This window comes from Canis lupus, chromosome 4 (genome assembly GCF_048164855.1).
Source record: "Canis lupus baileyi chromosome 4, mCanLup2.hap1, whole genome shotgun sequence".
Taxonomy (NCBI): Eukaryota; Metazoa; Chordata; class Mammalia; order Carnivora; family Canidae; genus Canis; species Canis lupus.
The window spans coordinates 24,813,787-24,834,765 of record NC_132841.1 but is presented as its reverse complement, the minus strand read 5'-3'; the positions used below and the strand labels follow the sequence as shown (position 1 = coordinate 24,834,765).

The 20,979-nt window shown below is 37.4% G+C and overlaps 1 protein-coding gene and 1 pseudogene across 23 annotated transcripts in view; one reads left to right on the top strand and one right to left on the bottom strand.

Moving 5' to 3' along the window:
• Positions 1 to 20,979, top strand: part of USP54 (ubiquitin specific peptidase 54) — a 122,346-nt gene that overhangs the window by 38,439 nt on the left and 62,928 nt on the right. For 12 of the 23 annotated variants that reach the window (XR_012029526.1, XR_012029525.1, XM_072823600.1 and 9 more), the window contains exons 1-2: positions 4,649 to 4,797; positions 19,830 to 20,401. Coding sequence is in view for 18 of the 23 variants with exons in the window: in XM_072823600.1 (XP_072679701.1) it covers positions 20,255 to 20,401 (147 nt within the window). In the remaining 5 variants the exon portion in view is untranslated. Of the gene's footprint in view, positions 1 to 4,647; positions 4,798 to 6,271; positions 6,433 to 19,829; positions 20,402 to 20,979 lie in introns of those variants that run through there. The other 11 variants (XM_072823589.1, XM_072823593.1, XM_072823590.1 and 8 more) reach the window with 3 other exon arrangements.
• Positions 1 to 20,979, bottom strand: part of LOC140632020 (small ribosomal subunit protein eS27-like) — a 62,594-nt pseudogene that overhangs the window by 15,275 nt on the left and 26,340 nt on the right.

The window sequence follows — 20,979 nt, the reverse complement described above, 5'->3', positions numbered from 1 at the left end:
TTCCTTTTTAATTCATGAGAGAGAGAGAGAGAGAGAGGCAGAGGCAGAGGGAGAAGCAGACTCCATGCAGGGAGCCTGATATGGGACTCAATCCCAGGACCATGGGATCATGCCTCGAGCTGAAGGCAGATGCTCAACTGCTGAGCCACCCAGGAGTCCTGACTATATTCCTTATGCTATGCCTTTTATTGCTGTGACTTATCTGTTCTGTAACTGGAAGCCTCCCTCTTCCCTTCACCCATTTTGCCCCTAGTCCCAGCAACCATTAGTTCTCTGTATTTATAGATTTGATTCTTTTCATTTGTTTATTCATTTTTTTTAGATTTCACTTATGAATGGAATCACATGGTATTTGTCTTTCTCAGTCTAACATTTCATTTAGTGTAATACTGTCTAGATCCATCCATTTTGTCTCAAATGGCACAATCTCATCCTTTTTAATGGCTGTGTAAGATTCCATTGTAAATATACCACATTTTCCTTATCCATTCATCTACTGATAGACACAGGTTGCTTCCATATATTGGCTATTGTAAAAAATGCTGCAATAACCATAGGGGTGCATATATTTCTTCGAATTAGTCTTTTTGTTTTCTTGGATAAGTACCCAATAGTGGAATTAAGATTCTCTCACTCTCCCTCTGCCCCACCACATCCCTCTCTTTCTCCCCCCTCTAAAAATAAATAAAAGAGAATGACAGATTTATATTTTTTATTGCTTTCTGTGAGACTAGAATTAGGTGATCCTGCAGTGTACTTGAGAGATATTTCACATTCTTACTGCTTTCTAGGAGTTTCAGCCTAATTTACGAAAATTTAAGCCCTGTTCTAGAGATATGTTGGCTAATATTCATAATGATAATGCTATTTGAAGTAATTTTTAGGAGGGTGCAAGATGTAATTGAATATATTAATTTAAACAGTGATGATATTGTAACAGCAGAAACCCAAATAAATGGTCTCTGAGAGCATGCAAGTGAGCAGGAGTGGGGAGGGGCAAAGGGAGAAAGAGAATCCCAAGCAGGCTCCACGCCCAGTGTTGACTTGAGCCCACAACTCTGAGATCATGACCCCAGCTGAAATTAAGTCTGACTCTTAACTTACAGAGTCACCCAGGCGCCCCTTTCCTCTTTTTTCTTTTTTTTTTTTAAGAGTCCATTTGTATGAGAAATACACGAAAGTTTTCTTGGATGGTTTTACTCAGTAGGCCTGTGCTTAACAGCCAAAGTTTCTCCAAAATGTGTCCTTAGAATAAAATTTTTCCCCTTGTTTCTCTTCCTTGTCTGTAATATACGTCTTCTCAGTACTATGTACTTAAGTGAAATCATCAGATATTTAAGGTATAGACACTATTTACCAATACTGTGAATAAATCTCAGAATAAAAACTAGATACAAATTAGCTGTATAGTTTTTCTTGTTTTCCTTGGACTTTATTGTATTCTCCTTTACAATATAGAGACAAAAAGCTAGAATATTTTGGGGGGATTCCTTCTTAACTGAAATCAAGTTGGTATCTTAGTTTCATTTTCTAGAACTCCAGTTTCACAGCTCTGAATTAAGCTCCCCCCCCCCATTTTTTTTCCTGTGAGCATATAGCCTAGGGGTTAAATGCTACTGTTTCTATGGTCTTCCACTTGATACAAAGTAATCTCTACCCTGCTCCTCCCCACCTCAATCCTCCATAGTTTATTTAAAAGTCCACAGACTTCCTCAGTACCCTCTGGAGTGCTAGAATGAAGAGGCTTTTATTTTCCAATTTGGCTCCAACTCTGGAGCCACTCAACTCTTGTCTTTACTGCCAACATCACCATTATCATTAGCATGTCAGAAATACAAATCAACGAAAATGGTTTTGCTTTGGGGTTACTCCAGGAGGGAGTCACCTTGGTTTTTCTTAGAGGAATTCCATTTCTCTTTTATAACTTTAAGAGAAGCAAAATGTTCCTTCATTAAATTGAACATTCTGCTGTATCCTACCTTGCTTGTTAGTGGAGACCAATTATGAAACATTGTGGTATCAGACTAAGTGGGGTCTTTTTAGCCTGGGTTCTTGCTCCCCTCCTCCATTTCTCTTAATTACTTTATTCAAGTCTTAGGGGTAGTTTCTCCCATATTTTTGTTTCCTGAGGTGTCTGTCTCTTTTTTTTTTTTTGCTCTCTCTTTTTTTTTTTTTTTTTAATTTATTCATGAGAGAGGCAGAGACACAGGCAGAGGGAGAAGCAGGCTCCATGCAGGAAGCCCAATGTGGGGCCAGATCCCAGGACTCAGGATCATGACCTGAACCAAAGGGAGACACTCAACCGCTGAGCCAGCGAGTCATCCCCGGTCTTTGTCTCTTATAGTCAAAGGAAGGCTAATGTGTAATACTCCTTGCATAGTACTAGAACAATATGACAAGTTTTGTTGAAGCACAATTTTAAAAAGTACTGTTGTAACCAGTCATCTAACTTTAGATTCCTGGGATATTTATTTACTTATAAAGATTTTATTTATTTATTTGAGAGAGAGAAAGAGCATGAGGAAGGGCGCGGTGGGTGTGCAGGGAGAGGGAGAAGCAGGCTCCCCCCTGAGCAGGAAACCTGACCCAGGCAGGGGTCCATCCCAGGACTTTGGGATCATGACCTGAGCCAAAGGCAAGTGCTTACTTAACCAGCTGAACCACCCAGGTGCCCAGGATCTTAGGACATTTTAACGTGACTTCTGAAACCATATATATCACTCTCCCTCTTGACCTAACAGTCATGCTCACAAAAAAACTCTTCCACAGGCAGTTTGGCACTTAGGTAGCAGACACCTGTAGTTACTCCTGTGTTACACCTGTAGTTATCTCCTGTGCAGTCTTGAAAAGGAAATAAGAAGTGTCAAAAATAGGGGCACCTGGGTGGCTCAGTTGGTTTAAGTGTACAACTCTTGATCACAGCTCAGTCTCAATTTCACAGTTGTGACTTCAAGCCCTGCTGGGTGTGGAGCCTACTTAAAAAAAAAGAAGTCAAGAAATAACTTCTACAAGGCGGGATGTGATTATATAGAAGAGTTTTATATGAATTACTTTTTGAGGGGCTTCAAAAGAGATTACAATCTGTCAGGGTGAGATTTTCCAGTGGATCACCTTCCTTGCCTGGCTATATATGAAAAGTTATTTATGTAGTTACATTGTAACCAGGGTTGAAGATCTGTAACTCTGCTCCAGTATTCTAGTTTTATTTGATTAGTCCCACAACGCATGTATAACTGTCACTGAATGACTTGATTAGAGAGCTTGACCTTGATAATTTGTATATTCTTTCTTTGCAATTAGCACTGATCAATAGAAATCCTAGGTTTCATACTTTAGAATGACATCTCTACCCCCACCTACCATTAGGAGACCCCAGTTAGAATGCTAATGGTTAGCAAAAGAAAAGCAATATTGTATCTTTTTTTTTTTTTTGGACACTCTTACTGTTGTGAAAGGAGTACTTTAGTATATTTAGTATATTGTTAAAATGTAAGAGCCTAATTAGTTTTGGGCAATGCCTGCAGGTGTTTAATTTTACTAGTAAATCTTTTAAAAAGTCAACTCATTTTCTCTTGCAACCTATAGAAATACAACAGACCTTCATAATTGGTAGGGATTCTGCTGATGAGTTTTTTTAAATCAATATTCTTATAAGACAACTCCTTTTAATAAAGTTGTTTTGTAACTGGGTGTAATACATAGAAGGGTGTGTGTTGGTCTTCTGGGGCCTCTGTGCCCTGCCTGCAAATGTAAGTTCTGGGCTGACTGATCACATGTTTGGGGTCAGAACTCTGTCTGCTATTTGTTTTTGGTGATATAACTTGGCTTCTTCTCTGAAAGAGGGGTGGAGATCTTTCACTGTCCTTGCCTTTGGTTTTGGGAATCTTTGAATTCGCAAGCATTTTAAAATTGATTCTTGAATTCAGCAGCTCAGTTCATGCGATAATTTTCCTTAAGAGTTTGTGTCTTGGGATCCCTGGGTGGCGCAGCGGTTTGGCGCCTGCCTTTGGCCCAGGGCGTGATCCTGGAGACCCGGGATCGAATCCCACGTCGGGCTCCCGGTATGGAGCCTGCTTCTCCCTCTGCCTGTGTCTCTGCCTCTCTCTCTCTGTGTGACTATCATAAATAAATAAAAATTAAAAAAAAAAAAAAGAGTTTGTGTCTTGTGTAAGGAGGTGTTTTGCTTATTAAAGTGATATAATTTAAGTCCAGAAAGTCTTGGAATTGTGAATTAAGTGGTCAAACAATGACATTGTTTTGGTTATTATCTAAAGTAGTTTGGGCATGTCTTCTTCTAGCGCTCCTTTTCACTGTGGTGCAAGGGACTGTTTTTTAGGGCTGGCCCTCTGGAAGCAGCTGCTATCCTGCAAACCTTATTGTTATACTGCTGACCTTTGTCAGCAGGAATGCCCCTAGAGAAAACAGCCTCCTAATTGTTTTTCTTAAGCCTCTATGAAGTTTATGATATGTCCTTTCAAGTTACTTTTGGTTGCTTTCTTAAGTTTACTTTGTTTACATTTAATTGAAGGCTCCATCTTTTTAGCTTTATCATGAAATGCCAGTTCTGAGTTCCTGGTAGGTGGTAAAAAAGAATTGCCTTTTCCCTGTTACCCTGTTCTGCAGGAAGCCTTTGTGGTTTAGATTCACAGTTTTCCCATTGTTGCTAGCTGCAGTTGTCTCCTCCCTCCCATACCCTTCCCTCCCAGCAACTCTAGCTCTTCCCCTGGCCCTCCTCATTCCTGTATCCCATGCCCCACAAATGCCCTTGGGATTGCTGGAGTTTGAACATGCTGCCTGGTAAGTCTTGTTTTTGTGGCAAAACTGCAAGTGGATGGAGGGGTTTAGTCTTTGTGTCTAGGTTAGTCTTTGTGAAGTGTTGTTTTTAATAGCAAAGGTTTAAACTTTGAAATTTAGGTTGTAGGACTCTCAACTTTTAGGAGAGCTTCGTCATATGACTGTTGTTTTTGGTCTTCTTTCCTCTCTGTTTCAATTATTAAGGCTTTGGAAATTTGATTTTTATTATTGGTTTAAAAAAACATTCTCATAGATTTTCTTGAGCTCATTAAGATTAAAGCAAGTGTTATAGGCTTAATATTTAAATTTACTTCAAATGCAAGTATGTTTGTGATATTTTTATATTTATCTTCAGTATTAACTTACTGATAAAGTAATAGTAAAAAAAAGTAATAGTGAAGTAAAGATCTATTTTGTGGCTCAGCTGGAAAGAAGCATTTGCTTCTAGAATCAGAATGATTCTTTTTTCCTCTCAGCAGAATGTTTTTGGCAAAATTCACTAAGATTTTAGCAATATGTTCTTAATTCTGGGAAATGGTTTGCTGAGTACTTCAGGATAACAGATGATTCTGGGAATTACTTTTTGGGGAAGTTAGATTTATTCATTAGCTCCTGGTCCCTTGAGGTATGAGATCTATAATCCCTTTGAAAGTAAAATATTTAATATTTGGTGTTCAGATTGAGTCAAGTATCACTTTGATAATGGACTTTTTATTTCTTTGGATTGTATGTTTCGATATTCAACTAGGAAGCTGTACGTGCGCACACTTTTGGTTTTCCAAAAGTATTGCTAATTACAGTCATTTTTATGTTAGTGTGAGGGAAAACTTCTTTGTGGGATGTTTATTGCTGTTCAGTTGAGCCATTTATTCAAGTGATACCTGGACTGTACAGTAACGATTTCCTGAATTTCTGTGATGTGGCAGGTGCTAGTTCCTATGCTAAGTACTTTGCATTTAGTTCTAATTCCCAGTTATAACACTGCCACATAGGTAGCATTATCCCTCTAGGAAGCAGATGTGCATGGGTAGAAGGAACATGGGTTTTTCGTTCTTGCAAAATGAGAATAATCTCCATCTGGCAGATTTAGTTGTGGGAATTAAAGGATGTACCATGTGTATGGTGCCTAGCTCAGAGCTGGTGTTCATTAAGTGGTGACTGCTATTATAATTTTATAGCTAAATAACTTGCTAAAAATCTCTCAGTTTTGAGTGTTAGAGCTAGGATTCAAACTGGCTCAAACCTGGCATCTGGTAGCATATTTTTGAGTATTGTGAAGGCTTTTAGAAATTTCAGTGGATCCCTACCTATTCCTCTGCCTCCTGCCTCCATAGAGGAAAGGTTCTTTATAGATGCCCTTCTTTTCTTGGTATCCTCTGTCACCTTCCCAGTCATGTGCTTGGTCTCTCACACTGGAGTTGCTTGTGCCATTCAGTACCAGTATTCTCCCAGCAGTAATGAGTCAAGCCAGTGCAGTCAGTGGCTTCTCTGCCTATTTTCCTCCTATTGATAGAGCCATCATGCTTTCATTATTGTTTGTGCCGAAAGAATTTAGGTAGTGATGTGTTTATAATGATTCATAAATAGTGCATAGTTGCAATCAAGCATTTAAATTAAGAAGACTCAAGGATTTAAAAGGTAGGAGGAAAAATCTCTAGCTCGTAAGTTACTGAGCCAGAGGATAATATAGGGCAACTTCATGCAACTCCTAGTTACCGTTTTGCCATTCTGGGGCCTAATATAATTGCTATGGATTCTTTTTCCTTTAACCCCTGTTGTTACTAGGTTGGTGCTATTAGCAATGTGTCTGAGAAAGAACATTGTATTAGCCCTTCTGGCTATAAGGTAGAGTATCTTTATTCCACAGACCTTTTGGAAACAGAATGTGTAATTTAAATGATATGGTATGATTTCGGCAGTAGGTTCAGGGAAGAGACAGAGGAATGATTTATCATACTTATGACTGAGTTAATCTCTAAACTGAAAAATGTGTTTCACAAAGCTTAGATCTTCATTTATTCTTTTATTTAACAAGTATCGAGTATCTGTTCAGTGTAAGGCAGTTTAACTTTCTATATTGTATTCTAATAAAGTACAGATATACTGGTTAAGTACTGATTAATGAAGTTCCTGGAGGGAGGGAATATGTTCCAATTGGTAAGGAGCAGTATATAGACAATTCTTTGGAAAATGGTTTAATATAAATGACTATTCCTTCTTAATAGGGTGTGGCTATCATTAGTCTCTATTACTGTAAACTGCCAGCAGAATGGCTTTTTCAAACAGGTTTGCTGAGTGGAAAGGATTACTTGTGTTAGGTAGGACTGGAAAGATGGGAGTGGGAAGGGAATAATATTCCTTATTGAGCAAAATGCTGGGAGTATATACAGAACAAATCTCTTTTTGTGTTTTAAGGGAGTTAGTGGTAGATGAGGTTGGAAACTGCATAGGTTAAGATTATACAAGGCTATTTAAGGCCAACGAGTTTTGACTGTATTTTGTCACTGAACTTCTATAAGCTAAATAGTGATTGATTGATCAGAGTTTGCTTTTGGCAGTACTATATAGACAGGATTAGAAAGGGAAACATAGTTTGGAAATTATTACGGAGATCTAGGTAAATTGTATTGAGAATGCATTATTTTTAGAATACATTTGCCCTCATTTTGATATGGCTTTGGGTTTATGCTATTAATTGCAGTTTAATGTCATAGAATTTTTACATTAAGTTTATGTGTGTGTGTTTGTGTGTGTAAGAGAGAAAGAAGGAAGGAGAGAGGCATAGGGAATGGCCAATCATAATCATTTTTCTTTAAGTAAATTCTATGTCCAACATGGGGCTCAAACTCATGACCCTGAGATCAAGAGTTGTATGCTCTACCAACTGAGTCAGTCAAGCATCCCCTCCAGCCATCATAATTGGAACTCTTATTTTGTACCTGTCCCTAAGTATTTTGCATATATGATTTTGTTGAATACTCTCAACAGATCACATTTATTGTAGGTAGTAAATGATCTGAAAGTAATGGAGCAGGTTTGGAATGTAGATTCATCTTTTAGAAAAGATTTTATTTATTCATTTGAGAGACAGTGAGAATGAGCAGAGAGAGAGGCAGGGGGAGACGGAGAAGCAAACTCCCTGCTAAGCTGGGAGCCCGACATGGGATTCTATCCTAGGACCTGGAGATCATGACCTGAGTGGAAAGCAGATGCTTAACCATCTGAGCCACCCAGGTGCTCTGGAATGTAGATTCATCTTATTCTTTATTATCATCAAGGCATTTATGTCTCACTAATACTAGGTACCAGGCTAATTATACATGTATATATTATCCTCGTAACAATCCTATGACTTAGATGTTATTTCTTAATCCCATTTTACTGATGAGGTGGCTGAGACTTCAATAACTGATTCAGTAACTTGGTCATGATGTTGTTAGTTGGCAGAGTCCAGACCTACTTGTCCAGTTCTACCTTGCTAACTGTGGATCCCTAAGTTGTATAATTCACATTGTGTTCTCTGGGAATGGTACTGCTTGGATCTCCACTGTGAGTGTGGTGTTTCCTGAGGTTATGCAATGTAGTTGGCCCTGCAGAGGCTGCACTTGTAACTACTATGTTCTTTTTACTATTATGCTGCCTCCCTCACAAGTCAGTAAATTATCTGTACAGCTCTGGATCCTTATAAGGTTGGACTAACTAGCCTGCAACCATCATTTCTTAGTTTGTCAGTTATAACAAAGTGAAATATGTCTTCTGTTTTATTTTCTTCCTAACTGGTTTTGGAAAATTTGTTATAAATGACAGTTTTCTAAGTTCTTATAAAAGGAAAAATAAGGCTTTCTATATATATTTTTTTAGTCAGCATACAGATCTTGTTGTACATGATGTAATAATTTGAAGCTGCCAAAGTCCAACCCTCAGGAAATTGTTTGAGTTGAGTAACTGTATTCACTGGGGGGTTTGAGATAACCAGCCCATAAATCAACAAATAGTTTAGCCTTTTTTTATGGTTGTAGATGCTTATCTCTCTTTATTTCCAAGCTTGAATCAGAAACAAATATTGATTCAATTGATATAATCTCCATTAGAAAAAATCTGCAGTATCTCAAACTAGATATGGACATTTTGGGGGCTCTTTTACTGAAGGAAAGTCAGAATTTATCAGGGTTTTGGAATTGGCTGTTTTGGGTACTTATCCCTTCAAACAAAAAGTTTTTCAATTTAACTTTCAACAATTCAGTGCCTGTTATATTCAACCTATGTGTAAAAAGATGCCCATAAGGAATATGTTGTAGTCCATGTATACAAATAACTAACACGAGGAAGGGTAGAATGAATGATCCGCATGCGCTGAGAGCACAGAAGAGTGTGAAATGAGGGAAAATGGAAAGGTGGGAGAGGGAGAGAACCTTTTTTTTTTCTATTTTATTTTTTTAAGATTTGTTTATGTATTCATTTATTTATCTATCATTTATTCATTCATGAGAGACACACAGAGAGAGGAAGAAACATAGGCAGAGGGAGAAGCAGGCTCTCTGAAAAGCAGGCAGAGCCGGATGCAGGACTGGATTCCAGGACCCAAGGAACACAACCTAGGTGAAGGCAGACGCTCAACCACTGAGCCACCCAGGTGTCCCTCTGTCTTCTTCGTCTTCTAACTTTGACATTTTTGGAGAGTATTGATCAGTTATTTTGTCAAATGTTCCTCAGTTTGGATTTTTCTGATGTTTTCTCATGATTGGACTGAGATCATATGGTGTAGTCAGGAATACTACAAATAATGTTGTGTTCTCAGTGTATTATTACTATGGGATTCATGACGTTAATATGTATTATTGCTGGTGATATTGACCATGATCACTTGGTTAAGGTGGTTTCTGCCAGGCTGCTCTACAGTAAAGTTATTATCTTTTCCTTAGTAGTTAATAATTAAGATTTTGGTCAGGATACTTTGATACTGGGCAGCCCGGGTGGCTCAGCAGTTTAGCACCACCTTTGGCCCAGGACGTGATCCTGGAGACCCGAGTCCCACATCAGGCTCCCTGCAGGGAGCCTGCTTCTCCCTCTGCCTGTGTCTCTGTCTCTCTCTCGGTGTCTCTCATCAATGAATAAATAAAATCTTAAAAAAAAAAAGGATACTTTGATACTATCATTTGCAAAAATGTCATGTTCTCTACACATGAAATTAGTAATGTTGACTTAGTGATTCATTGAACTTTATTTATTATGAAATGAATTCCCTTAAGGGACCTAGCCCCTTCTAAGCCACTTACACTTTATGCCTGGTTTCATCAAAGGACACCCAGGCTCTGCAGCAACAAATCCTTTGTAGTCTTCATTGATCTCAGCCACATTGATGTCACATTGATAATGAAGTCTCCAATGCTAATAACCTGTAGATCTCTGAACCTCATTTACCCGTCCTACTTAGGATGACAGGCTCTTCCTGGCCCAGTGTTCCTCTAGGCCTCATCTCTCTTTATGCATAAGCCTGTGTCATTTCAGCAAACATTTGAATGACTGTTTTGTGTTTTTCAGAAACAGAGGCTAAGAGAAGCTGACTTTGTTGATGAGGAATATAGTAGGGGATAATTAGAGTGGTTTTGGTTATAGCCTGGTTTATTATTTTGGCCTGAGGAAACTGGCAGCACATTTTGAGTTACTGGGTATTCTTGTGAAGAAATTGTTTTCTGTATTTCATTAATACAGAGAAATAAATTTTTTTCTACATTTAATTAGCTTCTACAGCATTACTTCTAATGCTGGCATTCTTGAGCTATGATCTTTTAAATTTAGCCCTGTCATTTTTATTCTGTCAGCTGTGGATCCCTGGTGGAATTATTACAATGGGCTCAAGAATGCAAAATCCAAGTATGCATCAACAGTATAATTTAGCTATTTAGTGCCAGATTTTATACAATGAAAAATATATTGCATGTTGTTTTGGTTAATAAAATATAAATTTGTTAGTATTACTGAATTTATTTATTTATTTATTTATTTATTTATTTATTTTTAGTATTACTGAATTTAAAGTAGCTTTTTGAATTATGTATTTTTCAAGTAACATATACTTTACAAATCTAGTTTCTGTAATAAGTTTCGGACTCCATGGGCCCTAATTCAGGGGGTCTTGTTTAAGGAAAACAGTTTTTTTAAAGTGAAAATTAGTAGGGTGCCTGAGTGGCTCCGTTGGTTAAGCATCTGCCTTTGGCTTAGATTGTGATCCCAGGGTTCTGAGATTGAGCCCCACATCTGGCTCCTTGCTCAGTGGGGAGCCTGCTTCTTTCTCTCTCTGCTTGCTGTTCTCCCTGCCTGTGCTCTCTCTCTCAATGATTAAATGAGTATATAGAAAATTAAAGGTTAAATAAATACAAGTAGGGGCACCTAGGTGGCTCAGTCGGTTAAGCATCTGCCTTCAGCTCAGGTCATGATCCCAGGGTCCTGGGGTTAAGCCCCACATTGGGCTCTCTGCTCAGTGAGGAGTCGGCTTCTCTCTCTTCCTCTCTCTTTCTCTCTCTCTCTCAAATAAATATGAATAAAACCTTTAAAACATAAATATAAGTATTTATGTTCAGATATTCTATTTCTTCATGATTTAGTCTTGGTAGGTTGTATATTTCTAGGAATTTATCCAGGTCTTCTAGGTTATCCAGTTTATTTGTTTATATTTTTTTGTATATTTTTTTCAGTAGTTTCTTTTTTTTTTTAATTTAAAAATACTTTGATTTTTGTCCTCTAAATTTTTATTTAAATTCCATTTAGTTAACATAGAGTAATATTGGTTTCAGGTGTAGAATTTAGTGACTCATCACTTACATAACCCTGCGTTCATCACAACAGGTGCACTCCTTAATCCCCATCACATATTTAACTTATCTACAACCACCCTACTATCCATCCCCTCCCCCAACCTTCAGTTTGTTCCCAATAGTTAAGAGTCTTTACAGTTTTTTTTTTTAAGGTTTTATTTTTAAATTATCTCTACACCCAATGTGGGGCTCAAACTAAAAGTTTGAGATTAGAAGCTGCATGATTTACTGACTGAGCCAGCTAGTTGCCCCTTCACAGTAGTTTCTTATGATTCTTAGTATTTTTTGTGTTATTGTAACATTTCTTTCATTTCTGATTTTATTTATTAATCCTCTTTCTTTTTTAGTCTAGCTAAAGATTTGTCAATTTTATCTTTTAAAAAATCCAACTCTTCATTTTATCTTTTCTATTCTCCTTCTAGTATAACTTGATTATGGGATTTCTTTCACAGTATATACATATGTCAAATCATATACTTTATTATATACTACATTACCGTTTTATTTGTCAATTATACCTCAATAAAGCTGGAAAAATGTATGAACAAACTTATTTGGCTCCTCATAGTCTATTCAGCAATAGTAAAATATAAGGTCACGATAACTTTTTCAGAGTTGAGAACAGCACAGTTAATAAAATTCTTATATGCTTTCTCCTTTTTCCACCTTTGATTGATTACTTCATAGTTTTAGCACTTGGCTGGAAACTAGTAATTGTGGGTAAAAATAATGATACATTTTCTGTAGAGTTTGTTGTTAAATAGATGCCAAGTAGCCTGCTCTAAGTTTGTTGTAGTCTAAGACTGTTCTTTGCGGAATGCTGTGAGTCCTTTGGTTGCTACTGTGAGGGGCAAAATAGAAAGGAGTACTAGGTAATAGACTATGGAGCAGTTTTAATTTAAATTTGAATAAATCCATACATACAGCATAGTTGCCATTATTAGGTGGTAGTAGTTTCAGTCATCATCTGATACAAAAACTAGGCAAGATTCTGTACTGAAACTGTATGTGGACTTCTTTGGAATAGAGTGCCACTGAACAAATAATGCATGCTCACCAAGATTTTTTCTTTTCTTTTTTCAAAACTAAGTATCTAAGGATATGACTCTTGGGTGCATTTCTAAAAAACTACCTCCCTAGAGTGGCACCTAGCTGGCTCAGACAGTAGAGCATGTGACTCTTGATCTCAGGGTCATAAATTTGAGCTCCACATTGGGTGTAGAGATTACTTAAATAAATCTTTTTTTTTTGGGAGAGGGGCTAAGCATCTATCTTCAGTTTAGGTCATGATCTCAGAGTCCTGGGATTATGCCCTGAGTCTGGCTCTCCACTCATTGGAGAGTCTGCTTCTTCCTCTCCCTTTCCCTACTGAGGGCTGAACTTGATGTGGGGCTCAATCTCAGGACCCTTAGAACATGACCTGAGCTGAAACCAGGAGTTGGAGGTTTAACTGACTGAGCCACCCAGATGCCCCTTAAATAAATAAATCTTAAAAACAAAAAGAAGAAGAAGAAAAAAAAAACTACTTCCCTAGAATCTCATCAGCTCAAAGCTATATAATATCCCTTAAAATGTTTATACTGATGGTGAGGAAAGCCTGAAGTGATATTAGGGACGTCTGGGTGGCTTAGTGGTTGAGTGTCTGCCTTCAGCTCAGGGTGTGGTCCTGGGGTCCAGGATCCGGTCCCACATGGGGCTCTCTGCATGGAGCCTGCTTCTCCCTCTGCCTGTGTCTCTGCCTTTCTCTCTCTCTGTGTATCTCATGAATAAATAAATAAATAAATAAATAAATAAATAAATAAATCTTTAAAAAATAAATAAACTGAATTATATTAATATAAGAATATCTTGATAAGGGCAGCCTGGGTGGCTCAGCGGTTTAGTGCCACCTTCGGCCCAGGGCGTGATCCTGGAGACCTGGGATTGAGTCCAGCGTTGGGCTCCCTGCATGGAGCCTGCTTCTCCCTCTGCCTGTGTCTCTGCCTCTCTCTCTCTATGAATAAAATAAATAAATAAATATTCTCTATGAATAAATAAATAAAAGAATATCTTGATAAGATGAAACAATATGGAAAGTTAAAAAAGATATAGCTCATACTTTTTCTAAATGTATATATAGGTAGAGTCACAATTTATAAATAGAAAGATGGATTATATAACAATGGAAAGAAACTTCGATAAAATTTTGTGGTAATATTTCCTACAATAACAGATATATGGATATAATACAATTGGCTTCTGGACCTCCTTCTATTCCCCATTCTCAAATGGGGTGGGATAAAAGCCTTATCTTTTTTCTTTTTAAATCTTTTTATTTATTTATTCATGAGAGACACACAGAGAGAGAGAGAGAGAGAGAGATTGGCAGAGACACAGGCAGAGAGAGAAGCAGGCTCCATGCAGGGAGCCCGACTTGGGACTCGATCCCAAGTCTCCAGGATCAGGCCCTGGGCTGAAGGCAGTGTTAAACTGCTGAGTCACTCGGGCTGCCCCCAAATCCTTATCTTTATGGATGGAGGGTAACATGGGTTGGGGGAGGATCCTAGAAATATTGATATAGTAGAAACATTGCTCTTAAATTATAGAAAACTTTGGGGCACCTGAGTGCCTGAGATCATGTCATGACCTGAGCTGAAGGCAGATGCTTAACTGATTAAGCCACTTAGGTACCACAAGAAATATTAATTTTTAAAGTAGTTATATAAATGCATCAATATGGCAAGAGACTGGGGCTAGCAAGACTTAATCTATTTTAATAATTTAAGTGGGAAATAAGTGTGGTGTAAACTAGGGTGACAGTGGAAGTGAAAAAGAAGGATCAATATAAGAGATTTTGAAGAGAAAATTGATAAGACTTTGTGACGTGTGAATAGGGAAGGGGGAGATGGATAGGATGGTGTCTAAGACTACAGAGGTTTTGAGCCTGGGTAATTGGAAATGCCACTAGTTAAAAAAAGGAATCAGGGGAGGCACTATTTTTTGGGGGGAAGGAGGTGATTTTATTTTTGGACATGCTAAACTTAGGAAAGTGGGATGATGTGCAAATATTTGGTAATTTGGTTTTAGGGTTCATGAGATTTGTGGTTTGTCAGACCAAAAGTGATGTTTGAAGTTCTGACAGCAGTAGATGAGAATACTATGGGTTGAACTATAGAGATGAGCAAGAAGGTCTGATTTAAACTTTAAGGAATGCACTTTTTAAAGAAAGCAATAAAGAGAAAAAAAATAAACTATCAGCATAGCAGGAGAACTAGTGTTCTGGTTTGTCATTTCATTTTACTCATTCTCTCATTTTCTTATTAATTTTGAAAGAATCCAGGATTATGTAGCATCAAGGCAGCCAGTGTTAGGTGCTACAGAGAAATTAAGAAGAATGAGGCTTGTGGAAAAAGCCAGTAGGTTTTGCAAGTAGGAGATTTCTTTAGATTGAAAGCATATTCTATGAAGTAAAATTGTGGTAGTGGTGGAGTAAAGGATCAGTACCATGTCCTGGAGAGATTGACGGTGAGCATGAAGAGATAGCAGTTATAAATTATTAATTGTAGAGACATTTAATATTGAAAGGTCCAAAAGAATTTAGGACAGTAGGCATAGCGGTTAATAAATTCAAGGTGATCTTTATTGTTTTTGTTTTTTGAAGAATATAGGATATCTGTGTGTGTATGTCTTTAAAAAGAAAAGAACTCAGGAGGAAATGTTTGAAAGGAAATGGGAATAATAACAATCATTTATACAGTAATTACTATATGCCAGATGCTGAATTAGCACTTTGCATAAATTAACTGATTTTAATTCTTATAGTTACTAACAAGATACTATAGATATAGTTGGGAATTAATTGACATATGGAATTGAGGTAATTGCCTGTTGATTTATCAAGGCAAATATAGTTTCGTGAGTGTATTACAAATAAACTGCTATATAGAATAGAAACTAGAAATGTGAGCAACTTTCCTGGTTAACTGTTATCTTAGTGTAGTGCAGTTTGACTTCCTAATATTTGGGTTACTTTTGGCATTAATCACTTGTAATGAGGCTGCTGTTCTTTCCTTAGAAACTGAGATACTTATCACAGTTTTTCCATTTGAATCATTGATCAATTGGACATAATCATTCTTTGTAGGCCTTCTAAAATGTTACCCTGTGCCTTGTAATTGGCTCAACTGTTTGCCTTTTTACACAGAAAAAATTAAACTTTGTATTTTAAAAATAATTGTAAAATTCAAATGTTTCTCTAAGCACACAGTAAAATTGTACTGACATCACACTTGTCCTATGTGAGGCCTATTGTTCTTTTTGTACAATTAGAAGACTTATTCCTGGTGGTTTACAACTTTCTAGTATCCTGAGGTCCCCAAACCAAAATTTACTTTTATACTTTTAGGCATTACAGATCACTCATTCAGTGGAACTCATTATTATTCACCCTTTGTTTTGAAAACTTGCTAGTACTTTGGCATGCCTATTACTAAATCTCAACCACTATGTAGAATAGGTATTGTGCCATCATTTTACAGACTCAGAAAACTAGGTTCAGGACACTTTTTTTAAAAAGATTTTATTTATTTATTCATTGGAGACAGAGAGAGAGAGAGAGAGAGAGAGAGGCAGAGACACAGGGAGAAGGAGAAGCAGGCTCCACGCAGAGCCCAACGTGGGACTTATCTCCGGTCTCCAGATCACGCCCTGGGTTGAAGGCGGCGCTAAGCCGCTGAGCCACCCTGGCTGCCCTGGTTCAGGACACTTAAGTAGTTTAGGATTATGCAAAGTAGTTAAAATGTGGAAATTGAACCCATGTCTTCTAACTCCAAGTTTAGTCCTGGTCCCTTTTGTATAATATCAACATCACTTGCTCTTGTAACAGGTATACATTATACTACATTTTGAGTTCTCCTTTTCATAGAAATAGGATTCAAGCTGTATTCTATTTTATTTTACCCTTATGTCTATACTGTTTTGTTTTTATCTTTTTCCTTTTTTTTTTTAATTTTAGTTTGGGATTGCTAATATCATCTGGCAATGTTATTATCTACCAGCTTAATGATTTAGTCATTTTTGCATTTGAATGAATGCTACATATATTACAAGATAATTTCTACATAATTAGAAAAATTTTTTATTGCAGGTATCAGTTTTCTTTCAACCTAAAAAAAAATGATTTAAAACTTACAGAGAAGTGGACAGCCCCAGTGGCCCAGCAGTTTAGTGCCATGTTCAGCCGAGGGCATGAACCTGGATACCCGGGATTGAGTCCCATGTCAGGCTCCCTGCATGGAGCCTGCTTTTCCCTCTGCCTGTGTCTCTGCCTCTCTCTCTCTCTCTCTCTCTCTCTGTGTGTGTCTCTCATGAATAAATAAATAAAGTCTTAAAAAAAAAAAAACTTACAGAGAAGTTACAAAAAATGGTACAAGGAATTCCCATATCCCCTTCAGCCACATTTACCTGTTGTCACATTATTGCTATATTTGCTCTACCATTTCCCTTTCTCTCCATATTTACATATAAACACATACCTATACCTATCTATACATGTATGTATATAGTTTTTCCTTCTGAACTATTTCATAGTAGTTGTAGACGTTATGCTCTTTTATCTCTAACCATTTGAATATTGCCTAAGAAGTTCTTTTTTTTTTTTAAATAGGTTACTAGATTGATGTGGATATAACTCTTAATTGACTTTCTCATATATCTTTAGTAGATGGTACAGTAGAAGGATTATTTTGTTTGGTGCTGGACCTACAACTTAAATGAAATATTTTGTCATCAGTATTTCTTTGGATCATTTGTTACTTACTGCCTTTCTTGGCCTTGTTCTTTCTGGCTCTCTCACCTCTAGTTTCTGACACACCTAGAGCAAATGTGAGAGCTTATTGCCTTACCCTACATAATGCTGCCATTCAGAGCCTGAGAATCCTTTTTTTTTTTTTTTTTTTCTGTGACTGCTGTTTTTTTTTTTTTTTTTTTTTCTCTTTGCTCCCTGAACTCAGGGGTGTGTATCATAGGGCAGGCTGAGTTTCAGTAAACTCCTAATGTGGATACTGGAAACCCCACCTGTCTGCCAAGTCCTTTTGGCTGTGAGCAAAGTGGAGGCTTGGTACTTGTCATTCCTTTGCAGCAGTTGAGCTGAAAGAATGCTGCATGGCTTGTTGAAGTTGCTTAGTAGCTTTGAGTGGGGTGTGTATGAGGGTGTGTATACAGAGTTGAGGGTCTTTTAATCCATGTGGGAGATATGGGATCCTTCCTGGTGCCATGCTAATCATCAGGGAATATTTATTGAGTTCCTCCTTATGCAGCACTATGACAGGAGCTTTTAGAATAGTTTAATAAAATACATAATTAAGTCACAGCATAATAGTTAAAAAACTCTAGTTCTGCCTTCTACCAGTTGATTTTGGTAAGTTAATGTCTGTAAGTCTCACTTTACTGTTCTGTAAATGGAACTATTAACACCTACATAATAAGGCTATTGTAAAGAATAAAGAATATAAGTATAGTGTTTAGTACTTGTCTGACACTGGTTAGTATTTCATTTCATACAGTCATTCAGGATATACGACTGATACCATATAAAACAAATAGTAATAAAAACAAATAGAGGATGATATGACACTACTGTGTATAGTCAAATACTTTAATTGTGACATGTAGATTATAAATAGTCTGGGAATTTAGAGAAGGGAAAGAACAGTCTTATGTAACCATTTAATGTTCCCGTGCCTCAGTTTTTCCACTGGATACACTGGGTAGTGCTAGGTGATCTCTTAGAGAATGATTAAGATGTTTTAGCATTTTTGCTTTTTTGGTAGGTTCATGTGATGATAGGAAGTAAGAAAGGGAGAAGCTTGGGGAACTATTGGAAACCAAATTTAACACTTAACGTTCTTAATTTTTTCCTTATTTGGGCGTGGCAGCCTTATAGGAAAGCTTAAAACTGGAGATTAAAAGTATTTCCTTCCAGTAAAGGTGTTTGCTTTGGTATTTCTCCCCTGTTGTTTCACTGGCATTTTAATTAGTTGAAAACATGTTGATCAATGATGACCTCTGATTGTGAATGTCTTAGATTTAATCTGAGGATAAAGTTATTTGTAACCCAAATTATCTCTCTGATCCTCTGGCAAAAATAAAATGTACAAACAAACAGGGCAGGAGAAGACTTAGTTCTCTTGGACTTGATGTTAAGGATATCCAGCTTACTTGCCTTGAATGTTTCTCTGAGATGGGACATCTTTCCTCAGAACAGAGTCCAGACTGATAACATGGACTTCTCACCTTTATTTTTATTTCTTTTAAAGATTTTATTTATTTGTTCATGAGAGACACACAGAGAGACACAGGCAGAGGGAGAAGCCTGCAGGGAGCGCCACATGGGACTTGATCCTGGGACTCCAGGATGATGACTGGAGCCGAAGGCAGACGCTTTAACCGCTGAGCCATCCAGGAGTCCCTGCCTTCCCACCTTTAAACAGGCTTTCATAGCCATGAACATGGAACACACTTTTAAAAATTTCTTTACTCACAACATCTAACAAAAACTGTTCTCATTCTTAATTTGGTGTATATTTACTTGGTAATATTTTTGTTAGCCTGATTTTGAAAAGTTTGTATTTGGTTTTTTGTTTTTGTCCTGATCAAATTTCTTCTAGAAAATTTCAGAGAAGTTTCCTGTGAAAGTAAAGCTGCTCAAACCTTTTTCCTTCTTTTTGGCTTGAGTATTTCTCCTTTTTGTTGTTAAGGTTTTGGGGGACTTTTTTGTTGTTGTTGGTTTTTTGTTTTGTTTTGTTTTGTTTTGTTGTTGTTCATTGTTTGCCAAGGTTTCAAGTTTTTAGTGAGAGGTGAGGCAACGTTGATCTTGGCAGAACAGCACAAAGGCAGTAGAGTCATTAAGTGACGCAAGCTTTTAGCCGTTTTTTTTTTTTTTTCCTTTTTGTTAAAGCTCTCTGGCACAGCTGGCTGTTCTAGTCACAGAGGAAAAGAAGAGAAGAAACTTTCTGAAGTTCTGGATGGAATGATAGAAGATGTTTGGGGCATTTTTAAAAAGGAGGAGCAATAAGAGCAAAAACCCCTATAATTCAAATAAATTTCTTACCTTTGTGGTTTCTATGTCAGTTGCTTAGAACTTGAAGTTTTTCAAAACTTCAGACAATGATGGGACAAAGAATAGAGAAGGTGAGGAGGGTTGCATTAGGTTCTTACTTATCTGTCTGCCTCTCCTTCCAGTTGGAAAAAATTTTCAGTCTACAAGAAACATCTTCAGCAAGTCTAAGGAATACATCCTACCGTGATTCTAGATTCTGTTGGAGTTGAGGACTACAGCCACTTCACCACTATATTCTGGAGGCAGTTCAAGAAAAATAGAAGCACACAATACCTAAGGATTTCTCTGTTTTTTGTAAGTACTGTGCCATGCTAAATTTTGGGCACTGTTTGGAGCAAGTCGGAGATAGCTCTGTCATGTGGATTTAAGAGGATACCTGAGTTCCTTGAGCTACATAGATGTTTGGAAGGTTGTGAACTCAAAATATTTCAACATAAATTCATTGAATTCTGGATTCTATTTCACGAGTCAGGACTTCAGCAGACAGAAGCTCTCTCCCAGAAAGATACAAAATCTTCTCTGAGTTTCAAGCTAAATGTGAGCAATAATGTCTTGGAAAAGAAATTATTTTTCGGGGGGCCGTGGTAGCGTCCAAGGGATGTTTGCACCTCGAAGCTCAACCTCTATAGCCCCCAGCAAAGGCCTCAGCAATGAGCCAGGACAAAACAGCTGCTTCCTCAACAGTGCCCTGCAGGTAAGGGCAATTTCTTTCTCTCTGATGAACTTTGACTGTTAGTTGCTGATGCTGTGTTTCTGATCGCTCTTTTATTTATTTTTCAATATTTTATTTATTTATTCATGAGAGAGAGAGGCAGAGACACACAGGCAGAGGGAGAAGCAGGCTTCCTGCAAGGAGCCTGATGTGGGACTCAATCCCAGGACCCCAGGATTATGACCTGAGCCAAAGGCAGATGCTCAACCACTGACCACCCAGGCACCCCCCAGTAACTCTTTTAAATATAATCCTTGATGGTCTCTGTTTGAGATCAGCAGCCTGAGATCATTTTTAAGTTTATCTGTGTGATCTTAGGCAAGCCACTTATCTCTTTGAGTCTCAATTTCCTCATTTGTAGGAAAGAGTGATTAATAATGATAATAGAAATAATAACTGTGACTACTACTACTTACTTGCCTGAAGGGGAGAGTATATAGACTAGATAATCTTAATACTTGTTTATTGACTTTTGCTTCCTTTTTTTCCTTTTGAGACTAAATGTCTTATTACCCTACTTGCTTTTCTCTAGTAAAGAAAGCAAAGTTTTTTCCACAAGT